This window comes from Jatropha curcas, chromosome 6 (assembly GCF_041381405.1).
Source record: "Jatropha curcas cultivar XTBG-Jc1 chromosome 6, XTBG_Jcur_1.0, whole genome shotgun sequence".
NCBI classification, from domain to species: Eukaryota; Viridiplantae; Streptophyta; class Magnoliopsida; order Malpighiales; family Euphorbiaceae; genus Jatropha; species Jatropha curcas.
Genome location: NC_143156.1, coordinates 555,902 through 576,242, shown reverse-complemented (window position 1 = coordinate 576,242; position 20,341 = coordinate 555,902). Strand labels below are relative to the sequence as shown.

General features: G+C 33.4%; 3 protein-coding genes and 1 pseudogene across 11 annotated transcripts; 2 read left to right on the top strand and 2 right to left on the bottom strand.

Annotated features, from left to right (window-relative positions):
• Positions 1 to 801: 801 nt before the first annotated feature.
• LOC105628706 (nuclear transcription factor Y subunit A-1) lies at positions 802 to 6,020 on the bottom strand. 6 transcript variants are annotated; one of them, XR_002283717.3, is made up of 8 exons: positions 5,861 to 6,020; positions 4,693 to 5,005; positions 3,690 to 3,802; positions 3,448 to 3,519; positions 2,844 to 3,008; positions 1,467 to 1,743; positions 1,290 to 1,389; positions 802 to 1,204 (listed from the first exon to the last, which is right to left on the bottom strand). XR_002283717.3 is itself a non-coding variant. In XM_020677233.3 (7 exons), the coding sequence occupies exons 2-6, from the start codon at positions 4,952 to 4,954 to the stop codon at positions 1,336 to 1,338; spliced, it is 1,020 nt and encodes a 339-aa protein (XP_020532892.1). In that variant the 5' UTR covers positions 4,955 to 5,005; positions 5,861 to 6,020; the 3' UTR covers positions 802 to 1,204; positions 1,290 to 1,335. The 6 variants fall into 6 exon arrangements, 5 of the variants coding, with proteins under 5 accessions (XP_020532892.1, XP_020532893.1, XP_020532894.1 ...); XM_020677233.3 differs by having other exon boundaries at positions 1,290 to 1,743; XM_020677234.3 differs by having other exon boundaries at positions 1,290 to 1,743; positions 4,693 to 4,967; positions 5,861 to 6,017.
• Positions 6,021 to 8,849: 2,829 nt separating this feature from the next.
• LOC105628705 (folate-sensitive fragile site protein) lies at positions 8,850 to 12,973 on the bottom strand. 4 transcript variants are annotated; one of them, XM_012210179.4, is made up of 12 exons: positions 12,726 to 12,889; positions 12,582 to 12,649; positions 12,031 to 12,112; positions 11,695 to 11,778; positions 11,504 to 11,543; positions 11,164 to 11,209; positions 10,669 to 10,727; positions 10,357 to 10,424; positions 10,116 to 10,199; positions 9,940 to 10,001; positions 9,566 to 9,674; positions 8,850 to 9,131 (listed from the first exon to the last, which is right to left on the bottom strand). In XM_012210179.4, exons 1-11 carry the CDS (start codon positions 12,779 to 12,781, stop codon positions 9,592 to 9,594), a joined length of 732 nt encoding a protein of 243 aa, XP_012065569.1. In that variant the 5' UTR covers positions 12,782 to 12,889; the 3' UTR covers positions 8,850 to 9,131; positions 9,566 to 9,591. The 4 variants fall into 4 exon arrangements, with proteins under 4 accessions (XP_012065569.1, XP_020532797.1, XP_020532796.1 ...); XM_020677138.3 differs by lacking the exon at positions 8,850 to 9,131 and adding an exon at positions 9,194 to 9,474 and having other exon boundaries at positions 12,726 to 12,888; XM_020677137.3 differs by lacking the exon at positions 8,850 to 9,131 and having other exon boundaries at positions 9,194 to 9,674; positions 12,726 to 12,884.
• Positions 12,974 to 13,311: 338 nt separating this feature from the next.
• LOC105628801 (cation/H(+) antiporter 2) lies at positions 13,312 to 16,681 on the top strand. The gene is made up of 4 exons (XM_012210283.4): positions 13,312 to 13,770; positions 13,862 to 14,848; positions 14,933 to 15,855; positions 16,255 to 16,681. The coding sequence occupies exons 1-4, from the start codon at positions 13,612 to 13,614 to the stop codon at positions 16,538 to 16,540; spliced, it is 2,355 nt and encodes a 784-aa protein (XP_012065673.1). The 5' UTR covers positions 13,312 to 13,611; the 3' UTR covers positions 16,541 to 16,681.
• A 419-nt stretch (positions 16,682 to 17,100) lies between these two features.
• Positions 17,101 to 20,013, top strand: LOC149495180 (putative disease resistance protein RGA3; annotated as a pseudogene).
• Positions 20,014 to 20,341: the final 328 nt, after the last annotated feature.

Genomic DNA, 20,341 nt, shown 5'->3' with positions numbered 1-20,341 from the left:
AGAGAAACCCTTATCATGATAATTATGTATTTTCTCCTTATTTTTCTTTTTTATTTTATATTATATTATTAATTAATAAGCTCTAACTGTATTATATGTATTTTCTCCTTATTTTTCTTTATTTTCTTTTATATTATATTATTAATCAATAAGCTTTAACAGTATTATATGGTCATGTTCACGTAGCTTTTTAATTAAAACACACTACTTTTATTATTTATAGCGTTACTTACTTTTAATATTTACAGGGCGTCAGTAAATGTATTATTTACACTAGTATTTAAAAATTGAAAAAATGAATCATAAAACATTACTCCCTTTTAACATTTGATGAGCAAATTTTGGTGAACATATCCTATTTCTCTCAAAAAAAAAATTTGAATTTTACTAAAAATATTTTTAGGGATTTAAACTTAACCAAAAAAAAAAAAAAAAAAAAATCGCAGCCTCAAGAGAAATCAATTAAAAAAAAATGTATCCTGTATTAACTTGTATCAAAATTAGATGAAAGCAATATGAAATAAACCTATTATAGTTTAACCCACCAAAATTCAAATTCAAATCTTAATTACTAAAGCAAACTTCTTTTATTTATAGCTAATAAGCCAGCATTCCAAAGGGTGTATATATGTGTGTGTGCATGTATGTATATATTCATCATGTCAGATCAAACATTATATAGCCCTATCATTGGCCATGTTCCTGGAAAACAGATGCATTACCTTACCATGATGGAAACAGCAACCCAAAAACTAGTAATATGGAGATGAAACAATTCTTAAAACATTATTCTGAGGGAAGTGACAAAAAGAAGAAAAAGCACCACCATTTCCAACTAAACTCTTAACATTGTTGAGATGATAGGGTACAACAGCAGGTAACCCTTTCGTCATGAACCAATATGCTGTCACACTTGATATTAGTCCAAATATAAACTAACTGTCTATAGTTCCCACTACTTCCTACAGCGTAGATATACAAGTTTCAGTTTTTTTACAGAAAAGGTGAATGGAAGTGAGACCGAACTCGTTTAAGAATGAAGACAGCATAAAGACCCCAAGTTTCAGTTTCCGCGATCACTGTATCTTCGTCACCTATGAAAATGCACCAAGTATTCAAAGCCAAGAATGAATTGCCTGGAAGGAAACACTACACAGAGAGATATGAACCCCAAGTTGAGTATGATGATTATCTCCAGCTTTGCCTGCAGAAGGGAAAACCTGCTGTCAGACATGGAAAGGGAAAAGGAGAAAAGGAAAACATGAGTATGTCTAAGTTAACAGTTGCACCTCTGCAAAAATTGCTGGAGGGGCCCCTACAACCTGAGGTGGAAAGTCAGTTAATGGGCAGGACACCATTTGAGACCCCATTTCTGTGTGTGGTTTCCCTCTGCAGAACCAAGAAGCCACCAGTCAAGCCATCACTTGATGGTGGATGATACATTGATGAAAGTCCATGGGCATTACCATTGGAGGAGACGCATGCTTGCATTTCCTGAGCAGTGGACCCTTTTCCTTCTTGCTGACAACTGGAGGAATCCAAATCTCCAGTCCCATTTTTGGGCAACCATTCGGAGCCTGAGAAGAGGACAGGTTGTCTTGAAGGATTAGCACCTGAACTCCCATCTTCGTCTGATGCAGGATTTGAAGAACTACTTTCAGACTTCTTATTACTAAGAAAACGGCCTCCACAACCCCTTGCCCTTCTCATAGCATGTTGGTGTCTGGACTCATGAAGGTATGGCTGATAGCAAATAACAACAGATTCATATTACAATACTGGAAATCATTTGGTTCCAGATTACATTAACACAGCTTTAAATTCAAAATATTGAGAGCACTATGATATGCAACTAACAGGCCGAGCAAAACAAACTTGGTTCACCTTTCACTTTAATTTTCTATTCATACAAAACCATCAGAACTTGTTTAGTTCACCCCTCTAGCTGGTGATTGATTACAATTAGTCTCCTTAAGCAAATTCAAGATATATATGTGATTCTCTCAACTTCATGACCCCAAACTTAACTTCAATCCAGGGTAGAAGTTATTCACTTAACTGAATGAACAGGATACCAAACTCGTGCTAGACTGCTAGTTGGAACTTGGATATGTAAAATATAAATTTTCATAGTTGAAAGAGCATTGATATATGGGATGCTTCATGTCATCTGAACTTGTCCTTTCTGGAACTCTCACCAATATGCAGGCAATCGATACTCAATAGGGTTCTATTACATCACTATACCATGAAAATGTGAGTTTTTCTCCCTGAACTTCTACAACTCACTGATATATACAACTTTAATTTTCTATAACTGACCAAAGCTAATAACTTCCCCCAAGCACCAGTCACAGTTGGTTTGATTCACAGAGTGACAGCTCCCAAATTCACATCTTCACAAAGTTTATTAGGTTCTCATTTTTTATAGCCGACTCCAATTAGTTTGGGACTAAGGCTTGGTTGTTGTTAACATCAGTTAAGCAAATTAAGCAATTAACGAGAATTTTATGCTACTGCTAATTCATTCTGAGGATAAACAACAAAAAGCTGAATAAGGGTGAAACCTGGTATAAGCAATACCCAATAACATATTTTAGTATTTTTGCTAGAGAAAGTGATGCACACAGGCAATTAATTTTGGAAAGAAACGCGTTAATTAATCAATAGATTCTATCAATATTATAAAAAAAAAAAAGATAAAATAACCTGCTGCTCCGAATTAACAATACAGGTCATTATCGCTTTCTTTAATAACAGATGTATAATCTAAACCTAGGATTTTTCAGAGAAAACTTAATTCATTCGAGAGAATTAAAAAATATAGTAAACATATCTCCAACCTTTCTGACTTTTATTGCTTTCTTTTCTAGCTCAGCCTTTGCGCGTGCCTGTCTTCGCCTCAAAATACCATGAAATTGCTTTGCGTTGACAAAAACAGGTTCTTCTTCCATTTCAAGGGGCAAAGGGATTCTAGCATGATGCATCCCATATAACTGAGAAGGTACCTACATCACGTTGAGAACTTTCATATGCCTGATGACAATTAACTCTTTACTTCAATTTAACAATTGCTAGCGTAGGGGCATGGGTCAATACTATGGCGAAATAACAGCTTCATATGTTACTAGCTTATTTGTGCCACAGTTTTGACAATTTAGTTCCAGTTGCAGACTACTAGAAAATCCATACAAGTTCATCAATTGAGCCAAACTTTGTTTCTAAAATATTTAACCACCCCCCCCCCCCCCCCCCGGGGTCGAGTTTTAAAAAAAAAAAAAAAAAAAAAAAGCAAATATTGGATGGTACAATAAACAGAAATCGATAAAGTAACAGCAAGGTCAGGAGCCATCTGGGTTTCAAATGTAAAGCATATCAAAGAGGTGCGGAACAACTGTCTTAACTATTCTAAAATTTACTGTAAACAAAAGACCATGGATAGCATACCACCACTTGTGGTGCATAAGAAGCTAACATCCCGCCATATTGTGGATCCGAATATGGATATGACGTCAAAACCTGAAAAACAGGAACGGAGAACAATGAACAAGTGGAAAACAAGTCAAATTCTAGAGATGTGTCTGAAGATGGCAATTACAACTGTGTGTGCACAAATGCATGCACCATGCAGATTATACCTACAGGCAAGCATGCATTAGACATGCAGTCACGTGTGAGAGAGATCTTACAATTGAGTGGCCGACAAGTTCCATTTGGGAATTTGGTTCAAGGTGTGTGTCCATACTAGCAGGTGTTGATGATGCAACCTGTTTGAGGTGATGCTCTAGTCCATTACTTCCATCTGGTCTAGAAAAGAAACACTCCCATTAATATAATAATACAGGTGTGTCTATGGATAATCTGCTAAAGTGTTATACAGGAAACAGATTAGTAGGCATACTGCAAATAATCTATGCAGCTTATATTAAATATCATCAGACTTGTTTGCAAACAGGAAAAAAAAAAATAATATTTCAGTAAAAGAACTCAAGTTACAGGTTTATGCAAGGTAAACATCCATGCGCATATATTTCGTAACAATATGGAAATAGTTCCATGCTCCAATGAGCAATGGAGCTACTGCATACTAAATAAGTTTCGCAAAAGAAAGTCTAGCAAACTTGACATATTTCAAAGATAGTATTATTAGGCATCTGCTGGATATTTTTAGCTTTCTTTCGTTATCTGCGTTACATTAGGAGATTTGTTAAATTCACACTAATTTCTATGGGGATGAAAGACACAAGGGAGTCTGGCAGTAAGTGTAGAGTTCAAGGATCTTAAAAGGAGTCATGGAACTGAAAAGATGAAAATGAAAGACAGGACTTATATCCATTCTTCTTTACATTTTCCTCGTTTTTTGGAAATTCATAAAAGAATGTTATCTGAAATATTTATTATACTATCTAATTATGGGGGGGAAAATAAAGAATTGCCTTCCAGATTTATACATCTATGTTTAGGAGCACGTTGCATTGCCTCATACTCTACAATACATGTGGTGGACACTGCCACTTCAACATACACAGGAATGCTATCATATTCACATATCATTAAACCCTTTTTATTTATCAACACCCGCCAATTCCATGCCCCTCACATTCTCACCTCCACCCTCAACAGGAAAAAAGAGAAAAAGAAGATTTCATGTGAAATTTCTAACAATAAAATGATAAAAAGAAGCATAAGTACCAGGTTGTGATGCAACGCTGATCTGCACATCTTTATTGGTGTTGGCTCCATTATCTAAGCCAGAATTAGCTTGGGACTGGATGGCTCCATCAGGTTGAGAACCATTCAAGTTCTTAGCTGAAGATGATTTTGATGCAGTTTCACCAAAGTTAAGACTATTCCCAACTCCTCGCCACCAAGGTTGAGAGTATATGGCTGATTGCAACACAGTCTGTGTAGTCTGTTCTAACCGATGATTTTCATTTTCAGATTTAGCAGGCATTATTCAATTCTTCCTAGAAAAATATCAACAGCTCAATCCCCAACCACTCTACTGAAATAAAATAAAAATAAAAATTACCAGAAACTGAAATACAACAAAAAAAATAATAATGAGGAAAAAGTTGAACATTACATTTAAGTCATGGAAAGCTAAAAAATTGAAGAAGGAAAGGAAATATAGGTAGTAATGGTGAAGCTGAGAAGTTTATGGTGCTGCACCTTTCTTAATATTTTTCCTTCTAAAAGAAGACCGAAACATAACTTGTCAGAACAGCTATAACACCTTAGATAAAGGAACAGCATATGAAAAGAATAAATATCCTGAGCATAGAATTCCACACAGCAAGGAAACAGAAAACAAAAGCATAAATTTCATACATATGCATGCCACAACTCACAAACACTAATATAAGAAACCTTCCATAAGAAAAACATATTCATCTTATTCCTGATGGTCACTACAATACAGGATTGAAACACAAATTTTAGAAAAAAGTTAATAGAAGAAAAAGTTTAACAGAACATTAAAAAATAAACAAAATTAGAAATATCACCACTATTCATAATCCTTATACAAAGCACTTTACTTTAAACTAAAGACAAAAAATTTCATCTAAATTAAGATTTAACTCAACTTCAAATTTTGCTAAAATCCACTCCATTAAGCACAAACTTAAATAAAATACAAAACCAGAAAGCGATATACTATTCTTCTCTCGAGAACCCAAAACCAAAACTTTCCAAATTCCTGTTCTTTCCCTTAAATTTTCCACCCAATAGGGAAGAGAAGAGGGGGTTGGGGGGAACCATTATAAAAAACACAAACTTAAGACATCCAAAGACAAAATTTTGATCGAAATGGAACAGAAAAACAGAAATTTCAACAGCTAATAAGAGAATTACTTACTGTGAGATTGAAACCCTAGAGCTCTTGAAGCTTGGAGAATCTACGTAAAGGTCATCGATTTTGGTCCAGTTTTTCTTATTTTCTTTTTTTTTTATTATTTATTTTTCCCGTGCAACCTGAAGAGAGACACAGTCGCATTTCGATTGAGAAAGAGAACAATATATATATATATACATATAAAAAATAGGTATTTTGAAGAAATGGAGATAATTATTTTTTGTTTTTTATTTTAAATTAATTAATTAATTATTGTTCACGCAAAGGTCGTTCTCTTTGTCTGTTCTAAGGAAGAAAATGATAAATTTGGGGACATGAGGTGTAGACTTTCAAGTACGACAAAACTACCCCTCGTCATTTCTTTTTATATTTTATTTTTCACTATCTTTATTTTTTTCCGCTAGAGATATATTTTTTTATTACAACAAAATCGATCTTACAAACTCTAATAATTTATATTTAGCTCATGATATATAAGCATTTTCATTTTTTATCAAGTGAAGAGAAAAATATATATAATTCCACATTCAATGTATGCTTGTTACTTAGGCAAGTTAATTTTTTAAAAAAAGTGAATTTAAATGGTAAAATATATAAAAAAAAAACAAAAACAACATGAGTTAGAAATTGATTTATTTAAAAAATAATAAAAAATTGTATATCATCATTATTGCTCAAAAAAGCATGGTAAGCAACCAAAAGTGGAAGACAATTTCCATAGATCATGAAATTCCTTAGAATGGAAGATTGCAAAAGAAATTGCACTAGTATCAATCTATCATTGCCAAAAAGAAATGGGCAACTATGTATATATTTGTTCTTAAAATTTATGCGATTTGTCTTGTGACATCCTCAAATTTATATGTAACCTATCACGATGTCACACATTTATATTTTAATAATAACTATATCTCTCGCCAAAATAAAATGTAAAGATGCAGAATCAAAATTGAACTCTTATAAAGTTATTTCATCTGGGTGAATGACATAGTTATTATTAAAATGTGAAAGTATAGGGTCGTGAAATCTCTACAAATTTGAGATTACCGCAAAGCAAATCGCGTAAATTTCAGAAACAAATCTATATATTTGAAAAAAAGAAAAAAAACACATAAAATATTATTTTCCATTTCTTTTTAGGTTCAAAAACCAAAGTAAAAATGAAAAAAAGCAAGTGAATACATTAGTTGAAATCCTACAAAGTACAAGATCAAGTTACCAAAAGCTACACACATGTAGAACAAGAAAGGTGAAAGAACCCATAATTTCTCTCTTTATTCTAGAAAAAACCAAGAAAAGAAAATATAAAGAATGGAAGAAAAACTTATTTACAAATTGAAGTCCAAGATTAGTAGATGACAAAGTTGTCCCACAAATGAGGGACATAGGCACTTTTCTTCCACAAGTTGTGGAGTTTCCTTTAGAGTTTAGAAACGCTTGAGTACTAAACTTTAAACATTTACCTAACTTGAATATCGTACAAGTTTAAGTTGATAAGTTGATATCATACTAGAAAATTAGTCGGTCTCAACACTTTTTATTTCTTATTAGTCAATGTATTGTTGCTTGCAAAGTCAAGTTGCTCAAATTAATTCCTTTCAAATGCCATATTTAAACAAAGACAACATTTTAACATGTCTTTTTATTTTATTTTTCCTAGTATATATGTCATAATTTGAAAAATAATTAAATTTTACATTCTCAATCTTTTCAAGACAATGTACCTACACATTATACAAACATAACATTGATAATTAAGTGCCTAATTTAAATTTTATTTGGAATTAATTTAAAGGTACTTTTAAAAAGTATGTTTTGGTTTTTTTTTTATTTTGTAAATAATGATGTGGAAAAAATTAAGAATGTTTAAAATTTTATTATTTTCTAACCCACGATAAAGCAAATATAATTTATAAAAATCATATAATAAAATTGTAAAATAAAAAACAAAAATCTAATTCGATGATCAGTTGATAATCAATATTTGACATATAAAATTTCAATTGAAAATTAAAAGTGTAATAAATTTGTTCGATGAAGTATTATTTTGAAATTCAATAATTATAGTTTAAAATCATAACTAAAATACTGAAAATTAATATTTTTTATTGTTGAGATTGGGGCTTATTAACCCTAAAAATTGATATTTTTGTTTTTTGCCAACTCTTCTTCTCTTTTCTTTAATTTTTAAAACTTATTTTATGCAACTCCAATCTTACAAAAATTGGAACAAAGGGTAATATCGACATTACATACAACAATAATAATTAATTTGGATTAGTGGAGAATAAAGAAATTGAAACATAAAGAAGAAATTATATAAAATTAAAAGTCATGTAGGTGGGAATTTTGCCGGCACTGACACATGTATAGATAACGCTACGTGTCGTAATCATAATGACTAATACATGGACCCACAGACTTTATACTTTGCCACGTTGTACTGTCGCACTATGAAATTGTCAACGGCGATACCCCCGTTTGATGACGACGTTGTTGTCTTCATCCTAGGTAGCAGCCATCTGTGACCCGGTCCACATTTTTGTTTTTTTTTGTTGTAAATGCATTAGAATAATAAAAATTATTAATTATAAATTGAGTTTAACTTTTTTTTTTTATTTATATTAATAAAATAAAAAATTTTAATATTTTTTTGATTTATAATCTTTTAAATTTTTTAATATTAAAAAGAAAAATTCAGACCAATAAGATTGAAACTTTTATACCTATTTTTAAAAAGTTTAATTACAACCATTAGCATGAATGATAAATACATTAAATTAAAAGTTTATAGGCTTTTATATTATAAATTTGTATAAATGATTAGTTTAAAATTTATATTTACTCTAATATAATTGCATTCATTTCGTATATTTTTAATTTTATTAATTTAATTTAATTTTAAGTGAAGTCAATTCTAAGGATGCAAAAGGAGTGGAGGTCAAAATCCATGTGAATGGAGGAACTGGGCACGTGTGCACAGGCTGGCATGTAGAGCACCGAGATGAAAGCCACGTAGAAATCGGAGGCTAATATTAACAACATCTGGCAAAACCAGGTCCCAGCCAATCGAATCGAACCACATATATTATATAGATTTATATGATTTGTAGTATTTTTTTTTTTTTTCAATAACCCATCATGATTAATTTAATTTGAACAAATCTTTTCAAATCAAACCAAACAAACCACCAACATTCCCCTCCACAAAGTGCATGAAACTTCCCCATCTCAGGGAGATGATGACATGACCTGGGGATTATGGAGACACATCCTGAACAAAAGCAGAGAATGTGTCTGATCAGATAAATAAAAAAATAAAATATAGAAAGCAACTCAACAGAAAAAAGGACTAGGCTTTTCTAATTATTTAATTTGTACTTTACCTCAAACAAAGTGATGCCTACAATTTTTTTTTCCCCTCAAAAAAAAAAAAAAAAAAAATGCAAGACAAACCCAATTGGGAGTCTGATGTTACTTCGATAGAAAAGCCAATACATTGAGCAAACTTCATTCTTCCCAAGACTTAATGTAGTGCATTTTCCCACCTTAAAATCTGCTAATAAAACTAAAACAAAATGTTTCTATGAAACTTTACAGGGTAAATCAATATGCTCCTGCATAAAAGGAACATTTATGTTTCAGCTCAATTGGGTTCCATTTGCGTCTTAATTAGAATAGTATTTCGTCGAACATAAGATCATTAACCTTCAGGAATGGCAGCAGCCACCTCGCTATGGAAACATTCCCTCAAGAAATTCATCGAAGTTTTCATCGTCAGCTTTATGATCATGTCCTGATATTGAAGCCTGTTTACCTGTTCAGAGGGGAAAAAAAAGGCACAAATTGTAACTGTAAGCACACAAGATCTAAGGTTGAGAGAGAGAGAGAGAGAGAGAGAGAGAAGAGAAGAGAAGAGATTGTCTACTAATTAATAGCTATTTCGTGTATTTCCCATTAGCATACAAAGTTATCAAATTTGTGGAATTAATTCAACTGGATCACTCGTATGCCATTCATCCCAGTGCGTCGTCTAATGAAGAGTAAATGTAGTTGAAGTAATATAAGTAGCATGTATAGACCTTTTTTCCTATTCTCTCTGCTCCCTTCATTATCTGAATCATCATCAATTCTTGATTTTTCCCTGAAAATAAACTGTTGGTCAGCCTCTATACACCAGAAGTTGGGATAATCATAATTTAACTGTGGTAATGTGTTGACAGGTAAAATAGAACCTAAGAGAGTCCATAGTCCCTACCTCTTTCTTTTATGCTCTTCCTCATCCCTTTTCTCTAATTTTTCTTTTTCTTTCCTATTTTTGTAGTTAAGCTTTTCCACACATCTGTTAGAATCACTCAGCATAAAGAATAGCAACCAAGAATACATTATTGACAAGTAATCTCAGGTTACATGAAAAAAGAAATGGATTGCATAAAACAAAAGAGTCCTCAAATAAATAAATAAAAATGCAGTAGTTAGCTTCCAGTATACTAACTCACCTTTCACAGGTTACCAACTTCACAAGGGCTTGCTTGTTTTCACCAGCTTCAAAATAAGAAAAGTTCACCTGCAATATATCAGAGGAAAAATGTGAATTGTTGACGTCATGGCAGGTCAAACCAAGTCATGCATCACGATGGTTCTTGAATGGACATGTTCCATTATGATCAAAAGCATAAAATAAAACTAAAGCAACAGGTAAGCCATATTTGCACATTAACGTGCCATGATGCCACAATGATGAACAAGCTCATAAAAGATCTTGACACCAAAGTACTTTTGCTTAGAATTTAAAGAGTAGATATGCTTACCTCATAGCTTGCCAAGCCATCTTTCTCATCACAATGTTTGTTACCACATATGAACTGCCCTGACAGAAAGAGGTAAAGTCAATTTGTAATATCAAACAAACATACGTCCTTTTAAGAGTTCAAGGAACAAAATGGGTATGCAGATGCCAAATAATAAGAAGGGAAAATATAATTTATATCTATGTCTGTGCATCATAAATGACTACAGTGGCATGTCCCAAATACACATAATGGATTTGACAGGAAAATTAGATACAAAAGTTATAAAATTCATTGATAACATCTGAGAACACATTACTATTTAAATTTCAGGTGATATTGGTTATGCATAACAAATCATATCAAATTTAAAAAAAAAAAAAAAAAAAAAAAAAAAAAAAAAAGAAGTAAAGACATGTTCACTCAATTATTTCCTAAATGATACAGGTTCTACGATAAACCATTGCGGAGATAACAGATTATAAATAAAATAATGAATGAAGATAATTGTATTACCTTTCCCAGATATGACTTCCTTCTCTGTTCTCCATCTCAAACCAATCTATAGGAAAAACTTAACAAAAGGAGAAAAGTTATTAAAATACAATGCAACTCAACATTAAAGTTCTTTACAGCAAAACTAGGCATGCATCATTCTGTTTCTCATAATTAGCCTTTCCATAGAAGTTTAGACTAATGACAATATGGTACATGAAATGAAGTTCACAAAACTCTCTTTTTTTATTTTTTTATTTTTAAGTGAAACAGCCTCTTAGCATAACAATAGCTCCATCTAGAGCACAGATACTGGAAACAGCTAAGACTAGAAATATTTATACAGTGGATGACCACATACCTTGCCACTCTTGTATTGAGACATGTCAGCTATGCAGTATCTTCAAATAGTTTAAGGCAACAGGAAAGGCTTTACGAGTTTGCTAATGTAATTATAATGAATATAGTAGCAGCAAAGAATATGGTTTACAACCAGAAAAAAAGAATAAATTGTTCAGAGAAAATGAAATGAGATGTTTTAAGAAAGGATACTCTTTAAACAGCTTATCATAGTAACGCTTAACTAGCCTTTGCTCCCAGGATGTATCCATGTCATCTTCCTCGGTTCGTATAAACCTTAAACAATAGAAGTGGTAATCATTAGACAATGCTAAAGTTTCATGTTAAAAACAGAAAACAGATCATTAAATACACAAAGGGAATCCCCATCATTGGTCTGTTTTGACAAATTCTATAGAAACAGATTCCAAATGCCATGTACACTACACTCGGAAGAGCTTAACTTAGAAGCAAAAAGTCAAGTTGTTGACAAAAGATAATCAGCTAATAAAAGTAAATTACAAGACTCTTGAAACAAGATCAATAAACCTGTATCCTTCTCTTAACGTGTCCTGATCCGTTTTAACTGGCAGCTTCACATTTGCAGACTTCTCTTTCCCATAGAAACTAACTGCATCAAGATTATACCCACAAGAAAACCAATATATTATTCAGAACAAATCTACATTATTAAACCATAATCTGGCCTAATCACCTATAGGCCACAGAGCACATAAAAAAAAAAAAGTCACAAGAAGTAATTTTTACATTAAGAAAAGAAAATATATGGATGATTGTAGCCTCCTTCCGTTCTTAGTAGAAGAGATTGTTCATCATCCATTTGCTTTTGGACATAAAAGATTCCACAAATACAAACCTCCCTATTTGCATAATTCCATTTATGTCCATTTTCAACTATCAAATGAAAAAAAAAAAAAAAAAAAACCCTCTTATCTGCATAATTCCATATATCTTTCATATTTAAACTAACAAAAATGGAAAAAAAGAAAAAAGTTTTAGACCTAATTCGGTTTACAAATCCTTTTTTCATATTTCAAAGCTTCAAAGCATTAATTGATGAAACGAGAGTTCGTTATTACCATAATCATTCACAAATTTCTTGTGCCGATCGTAGGCGTTGAGGCCTCGAATGTGAGCTTGGTATTGCCTGTCAATAACAGAGTTTCAGTATTTAATTCCATTGAAGTTGAGGAAGAAAAAAAAGGAGGTATTATAGAAGTTACTGTTTTCTCTCTTCTCTATCGTAGATTGCAGATTTTAGAGAGCCAAAAGATGCCATTTTTGCTCTGTAATCTGCTTCGATATGCAAAGCCCTAATTGCCGCTTTTCTAATTGGAAGATTTGCTGCTCGCGAGTCTTTAACGACACAAATATGGATCGTTTCAAACTTGTTTTACTATTAGACCACAGGTCGTTTCAAGCAAATATTTTCACGAACGACAGAACGCCCGCATCAGTCCTCAGTCGTTTCAGGCGAGTTTCATGTTAAATTTTTTATCAGAGAAGTTTTGTTTTCCCTTCAAAAATTATTTTTCCATGGAAATATGCATTATTTTCCAATAAAAACCTGATATGGAAAATTAATTGAAACATGGTTTTATAAAGACTTTTACATTTTTTTTTATTGTTCACTAATAATTTTTTCTGATGACATCCATTTAGAAATCACTTAAATATCTTTTGATTTTATTAGTTTTATTTAAGTTTTTCAAAAGTTTTTTTTTTTTTTTTAAAAAAAAAAAAAAAAAGAGGAAAACCTTATGATTTATAAAAGTTTAATAAGTAGGCAGTTGATCTCAAGTTGAAGTTGTTTTCCATTAATTGTTTGAGAGAAATAAGGAGAACGCTAAGGAGTTGGTTGGTCACCATTTCAAATCCATGCATTAATCTTAGTCCCGCAAACAAAGTTGATCCAAGAAATCTCTGATCTGAAGGTGATAATCCCACACCACAGATAGCTCCTAAGCAGAAAAAATGGTGTAAAAGAAAAATGGATATTAGTTTTTGACTCTTCTCTTACAATGCTTCTAACTCCATTTCTTTAGCTTTTAGCTTTTACCATCTTCTTTTCTCAACTTATTACACTTATTTCCTTGCCATTTTTGAGCAATGGATGCAGCATTTGCAAGGCAAGCAATTTGCAGGGAAGATCCATTTAACCCATTAGTTACAACAGGCATGCAAGGAGCTGCCATGCTTGTAATCTCTCACATATTTCATCTTATCTTGACACCTTCAGGACAACCAGGACCTATTGCAAATATTATTGTATGCTTCTTCTAATCTTTTTCTCTTTCTTTCCTATAAAATCATACAGATGGAAGGAAATAAAAACTAACCGGTTATTTGTTTTTGGCAGGCTGGATTGGTGCTAGGTCCTTCATTGTTGTGTCGTATCGATCAACTTAAAGAATTCTTCATCCAGAGCTCATCTGTAGAATACTATAAAGTTCTGACATTCAATATTCGAGTCTTTTTTATGTTCTTGATTGGTTTGAACACAGATGTTGGTTGTTTTAGGCGAAACCTGCGTTCTGCTAGCATAATTGCTTATGGGGGTTTAATAGTATGCACAGTTTTTGGAGCAGCTTCTGCTTTGATTGTCCTCCATTTATTAAAGATTAGTTTCAGCAGATGGTCTTTGGTTATTATTGTTCCATTAATCCTAGCAAACTCAGCCTCCCCTGTTGTTATCCAATTAGCAGCAGAATTGAAAATTGATACATTAGATGTAGGAAGATTAGGAATAGCTTCTGCAATAGTAAATGAAATGTCTTGTATATTGTTATATTCTACGTACATTTCTGTCCAATCTTGGAAAATGTTTGGATATGGGATTCTTTGTCTACTCTCAATTGTAGCACTTGTTATTTTGAATAGGTATTTAGCTTCTTGGTTTAACAGAAGGAACCAAAACCAAAAATATGTGTCGAATACAGAAGTTCTTGTTGTTTTTGTCCTTGTCATAGGGGTTGCAATTCTGATAGAAGCAAATGGTTATTTAAGTGCACTTGCTTGTTTTCTACTTGGATTAATGTTCCCTAGAGAAGGAAAAACTTCGCGGACATTGTTGCGTAAACTCACCTATTCTGTGAACAATTTCATGCTTCCAATTTACTTCGGATACGTAGGATTTCAATTCGATGTTTATCAGTTTTCGACTCGGGAGAATATCTCTTTGATCACCCTTATGATCGTTTTAAGTACTGGAGGAAAACTTGTTGGAACTCTTGCTGCTTCTCATTACTTGAATCTTCCAAAGAATGAAGGTGTCATTCTTGCTTTCATACTCAACTTGAAAGGCCATTCTGAACTTCTAATTCTTGAAATTGTTCCAAAGTTCATTGTAAGTTTACTTATAATTTGACCATAATTAGTACAAACTATTTTCATTATGTCATTAAATCTTTTTTACTGCTAATTTTTGCAGGCTTTTTGGAACCGAAAACTTCATAGTTTGGTGATAATTGTAGTGGTACTAGACACATTAATTGCAGGATTAGTAGTAGTTTTTATGTTGAAAACGAAAGAACATTACTTTGCTCATAGAGACACCTTACTTGAATCATATGACACAGACAAAGAGCTGAGAATGCTTGCTTGTGTGTATGGCTCTCGACATATATCAAGCACAGTGGGTCTAATTTCAGCAATGAGCGGCTCGCAGAGTGCACCGACCACTCCTTATTTGATGCATTTAGTTGAGCTGCCTAGAAAACACAGGAAAACAAAACTAATGTATCATCAACTGCAAGATGGGGATCAATTTAGCGACGAAGAAGAATATGGTGGAAATGATGTTCTAGAAATAAATGATGTTGTCGATGCATTTACAGTTGATACTAAAATTCTGATAAACCAAAATAAAGTGGTTGCATCATTTGAAAAAATGTACGAAGATGTATGCATAGCAGCAGTAGATTTTCGAGCATCGATTATATTTATCCATTTACACAAGCGTCAAAGAATTGATGAGAAATTGGAAAATGGGAAGGAAGATATTAGGATTAGCAATCAGAAAATTCTTCGCCATGCACCATGTACGGTGGGGATTTTAGTAGATAGAGGACAAACTGGATTTAAAAAGCCTGGATCGGAACTAGTGCAGCAAGTAGCTACATTGTTTTTTGGAGGTCCTGATGATAGAGAGGCATTGGCTTGTAGTAAAAGAATTGCTATGCATCCTTATATTAAATTGACTGTTATTCGGTTCTTGCCAACTGCTTCGAAAGAACAGCTTCCTAAGCTGAGTAACGATGCTGCTAGTGAAAATAATGAAGTTTTATTGGCAATATCAGATCCTGAAGTTGAGACTGAGTTGGATGATGCTGCTCTCGAGGAGTTCCAAAATAGGTAATCTGGGTTCTTGCCAAGCCATCTCTTTGGTATTTTGTTTGTTGTTTTCTTGTTTTTAAGGTCTGATAAGCAAAATTAGCTGTTTTGATACCGTTTAGCCGCTAATTATTCAAGTAGTTTTTCATAAAACGCTAAAAGTTAATTCAAATGATATTTTACAGTTTGGACTAGCTTCTAGAAGTTAATATAGTATTTTGTGAAGAGTTAACACATGTAACGTTTAGCTTTTAGCGTTTTATAAAAAACTAACTAAACAATTAACGGCTACTAAAACAACTAATTTTGGCAAATAGTCCTTATAAAAAGTAGCGTTTAGCATTTTGACTAGTCAAAAAGCTGAAAACTACTTAAAAAGCTGTTGCCGAACACAACCTAATACTGGAATTAATTGATCAGGTACGTGAAATGTGGTCGAGCTTCTTACGCAGAGAAGTATGTGGACAATGGAGGACAAACATCAGCAGCTTTAAGAGAGGTGGGAATTGCATATTGTTTAATATTAGTAGGGAAAGGAAGGAGAGAGAATATACCAATGTTGATTGGTTTACGGTTATGGGAAGAGTGTCCAGAGCTTGGAAGAGTTGGGGACTTGTTAGCTTCTTCAGAATTGGACATAACCAGTTCAGTTTTAGTGATTCAACAACACAGCCACCATGTGGACAAAGAACTTGGTAGTGACTAGCTGTAGGAAATTTACATATGCATGTATAGGTTCTAGTTAACTAGTCATTGGAAATATTGTAATTGCCAAATATGTATTAGTTTGGTGGAAATGAATTTGCTTCAGATTAAAAAAAGAAAGGTTATTTATTACCATTTAACATCTATAGATCCATAAAACTAAAAACAAAATGTTAAACTAACAGCACTCAAATAATTTAACTTTAAAAATCAGGGGCTTCTTTTTTTATGAGCAATTCAAAATTTTTCTTATGAATGTGATTCCAGAGTGCAAAGTGCAGCACAAGCGTGCTTGAGAGAATTACTTTACATGGGGAGCAATTAGTGTATAGATACATAAGGGGCTCACAACAGATGCTTTAAATTCTTTTTCTTTTCCTTTCAAAGAAAAGAATTTATGCATTGATTCAATATATATATATATATAGCAGGAGCTCTGAATGTATATATACTTACAAAATAAGCCATACAACAAAACAAACATTCTCTTAAAATCTCAAAAATAAAGAGTGGATTCTATGCGTAGCTTTTCTTTTTCTCCACTCACTCACTAAGAAAAAAATGGCAGAAGCAGTTCTCTTCAACATTGCTGAGGAAATCATTATGAAGGCCGGTCCCCGTGTCCTGGAGGAGATTGGGCTGTTTTGCGGAGTGAAAGATGAGCTTACGAAACTCAAGAACACAGTTACTACAATCAAGACTGTGCTTCTTGATGCCGAGGAGCAGTCCTTAGAGAATAATAAAGTCAAAATATGGCTTGGTCCTTAGAGAATAATGAAGTCAAAATATGGCTTGGAAGGTTGAGAGAAGTGCTCTATGATGCAGATGACTTGTTGGATGATTTCTCTACGGACACTGCAGCAGCGACAAGTAATGGTTGGCAATAAAGCTATGAAGGAGGTACGTCTTTTCTTTTCACATTCAAATCAGATTATTTATGGATTCAAAGTGGGCCATAAGATCAAAGACCTTAGAGATAAATTGGTTGAAATCAAAGGTGATAGAATTTTCCACTTAGACCAACGTCCAGTGGAGAAAATCTGCAATCATTAGGCAAAGATGGCAAACTCACTTGTCTTTGCCTAAAATAGTCGCTGGTAGAGAAAATGATAATAATACAATTGTGGAGTTTTTATGGTCTGATGAAGAGAATTTATCAATTGTTCCATAGTTGGTCTTGGAGGATTAGGAAAGACAACAGTAGCTCAATTTGCATACAATGATGAGAAAGTTAAAGCAGATTTTGAGCTAAAAGGATGGGTATGTGTGTCTGATAATTTTGATGCTAAACTCATAATTGAAAAACTTTTAGAATCTATGACTGGTGAGAGATATAGTAACTGTGAAATGGATAGATTGAAAAATGTACTTTGTGAAAAGATTAATGGAAAGAAGTATTTGATTGTGTTGGATGATGTCTGCAATGAGGATCCTCAACAATGGTTTCGCTTAAAGGATTTGCTAATAGGTGGTGCAAAAGGAAGTAAAATACTGATCACCACACGTCTTATGACAGTTGCTCGGCTGACACACTCATATGTATATGAACTGCAAGGCTTATCTGGAATCGAGTCTCAGTCATTGTTCAAACAAATGGCATTTAAGCACGGACAAGTGCCAAGTCTGAGTCATGAAACAACTGGAAAGGAGATAGTAGCAAAGTGTGCAGGGGTTCCTTTAGCTATAAGATCAATAGGAGGTCTATTACTGTAAGTACGATTTCTGAGTGGATATCTTTAAAGATAATGAACTCTCAACAAGATGGTAATATCTTGGGAACTCTTAAGTTGAGTTATAACCATCTCCCCTCTCATTTGAAACATTGCTTTGCTTATTGTAGTATATTTCCAAAAGACTACGTAATTGAGGTAGAAAAACTGATGTTTCTTTGGATGGCACAAGGGTATATTGATTTGTCTAATTCTGGCCAAAGTTTTGAAGAAATTGGTTTTGCATATTTTATGGATCTTCTTTCCAGGTCTTTTTTTCAACAAGTTGAAAGAGATGAATCAGGAAATATAGTTTGTAAAATGCATGATTTGATGCATGATCTTGCTCAATTAGTTGCAGGAGATGAGATAATCACTTTCTCAAGTTCAAATGTAGCGACTATTGGCAAAAACACTAGACATTTGTCATTTGTTAGGAGAGAAGAAATCAATTCACTTTCATCTATCTTGCTCAATGCAAGAAAGACAAGAACATTTCTTTTTATAGGCAGTTCGTTTGATTGTTGGGCACAAGGGCAATGGCATGGAATGTTTTCCAAACTTAAATCTTTACGAATGTTAGATCTAGGATACATAGCCTCTAGGGAAGAAGAAAGCATGGAGATTGAGAAAGTGCTAGATTCCATTGACAAATTGAAGCATTTAAGGTATCTTGATCTTTCAGACAATTATGGTATGAAAAGACTTCCTTACTCGATTACCAGATTGTTGCAAGTGTTGAAGTTGGATAGTTGTATGAGAGTTAAAGAATTGCCAAATTACATTAATAAATTAGTTAATCTTAAACATAGAGATGTGGTTATTAACTCATATGCCAGTTGGGATTGGAAAACTAACCTGCCTTGAGAATTTATGCACATTTGTAGTTGCCAAAGATATTCCTGTGTTGGAGGACTCCATGAATTGCAGTTCTTGAATAAACTGAGAGGCAGTCGACTGCCTCTCAGACGTCTGACAATTTCAAATTTGCTCTTTGCGAGGGAAAAATGATTTTCAAGCAGCAAATTTGAAAGAGAAGACACATCTTCGGGTCTTGCGATTAGAATGGATGTCATGTCCAAATGTTTGGAGAGTATAAGGAGAGAACTGATCCAGTTAGTTCCAGATGATCATTATGAAGTTAGTGCTAATGATGTTGACAGTGTAGAGATGGCATTAGAAGCTTTAAGGCCACATCAAAATCTCGAAAGGTTTGAATTGTTCTTGTACAGAGTATCCAGGTGTCCAAGCTGTGGCTTAGTTCCCTTACAAATTTAGTAGAGATTGTTATCTTTAACTGCAAAAATATCCAATATCTCCCTGCACTTAACCACGTCCCTTCTCTTACAAGCTTGCACATTTCTTCTTTAACTTCTCTAGAGTACATAGATACAGAGCTGAATTCATTGTTTTTTCCTTCATTAAAGCATCTCAGCATCTCAAATTGCCCTAATTTAAAGGAATGGTATGTTGACACCCAAACAACATCAATGGCAGAGCAAGTTTGTTTCCATTGTCTTCGTTTTTGCTTATCAGGTCTTGCCCTAACCTGACTTCAGTGCCGCCATTTCCATTTCCTAAGATATTGAGGTTGGAAAAAGGCAGCATGAAAATATTGGAGCTGATGCTTATGTTGACGATGGTTTATGAATCAGAATCTTCTTCTTTTTCTTCTCAATTGGAAGCTCTAGTAATTTAGGCGATTGGGGATCTTGATGAGTTTCACCGAATGCCAAAGTTGCTGCTGCCAAGCCTTGCTTCTCTGCTACACCTAAAAATTGAGTATTGCTCAAGAATGATAATGTCCGTTATGCAATGGGAAGCCCTTGGAAGCCTTCATTCCCTTCAACTTAACCATATTTACCAAATGGTGTCTCTACCAGAAGAGCTTCAATATGTTACTACTTTGCAACATCTCCAAATTAAATTGTGCCCTAATTTAAGATATTTACCAGAGTGGATGGCCAATCACACTGCACTGCAAGTATTACACCTCTCCAGTTGTCCCGAGTCCAAGAGGACAGTTTGCCTAATATTGCATGTAATATAGGTGTGAGCCAAACCTTCACCCTAGAAGGTATTAGCTATGGCTA

Coding starts and splice junctions, on each gene's coding strand:
- LOC105628706 (XM_020677233.3), bottom strand. CDS start 4,954: ATGCCTGCTAAATCTGAAAATGAAAATCATCGGTTAGAACAGACTACA. Junction 3,803..4,692: donor CAGCGTTGCATCACAACCTG/GTACTTATGCTT, acceptor TTTCTAGACCAG/ATGGAAGTAATGGACTAGAG. Junction 3,009..3,447: donor CTTATGCACCACAAGTGGTG/GTATGCTATCCA, acceptor AACGTGATGTAG/GTACCTTCTCAGTTATATGG.
- LOC105628705 (XM_089723544.1), bottom strand. CDS start 12,781: ATGGCATCTTTTGGCTCTCTAAAATCTGCAATCTACGATAGAGAAGAG. Junction 12,650..12,725: donor GATAGAGAAGAGAGAAAACA/GTAACTTCTATA, acceptor TGTTATTGACAG/GCAATACCAAGCTCACATTC. Junction 10,200..10,356: donor AAGTTGGTAACCTGTGAAAG/GTGAGTTAGTAT, acceptor TGATTCTAACAG/ATGTGTGGAAAAGCTTAACT.
- LOC105628801 (XM_012210283.4), top strand. CDS start 13,612: ATGGATGCAGCATTTGCAAGGCAAGCAATTTGCAGGGAAGATCCATTT. Junction 13,771..13,861: donor GACCTATTGCAAATATTATT/GTATGCTTCTTC, acceptor TGTTTTTGGCAG/GCTGGATTGGTGCTAGGTCC. Junction 15,856..16,254: donor CTCGAGGAGTTCCAAAATAG/GTAATCTGGGTT, acceptor TTAATTGATCAG/GTACGTGAAATGTGGTCGAG.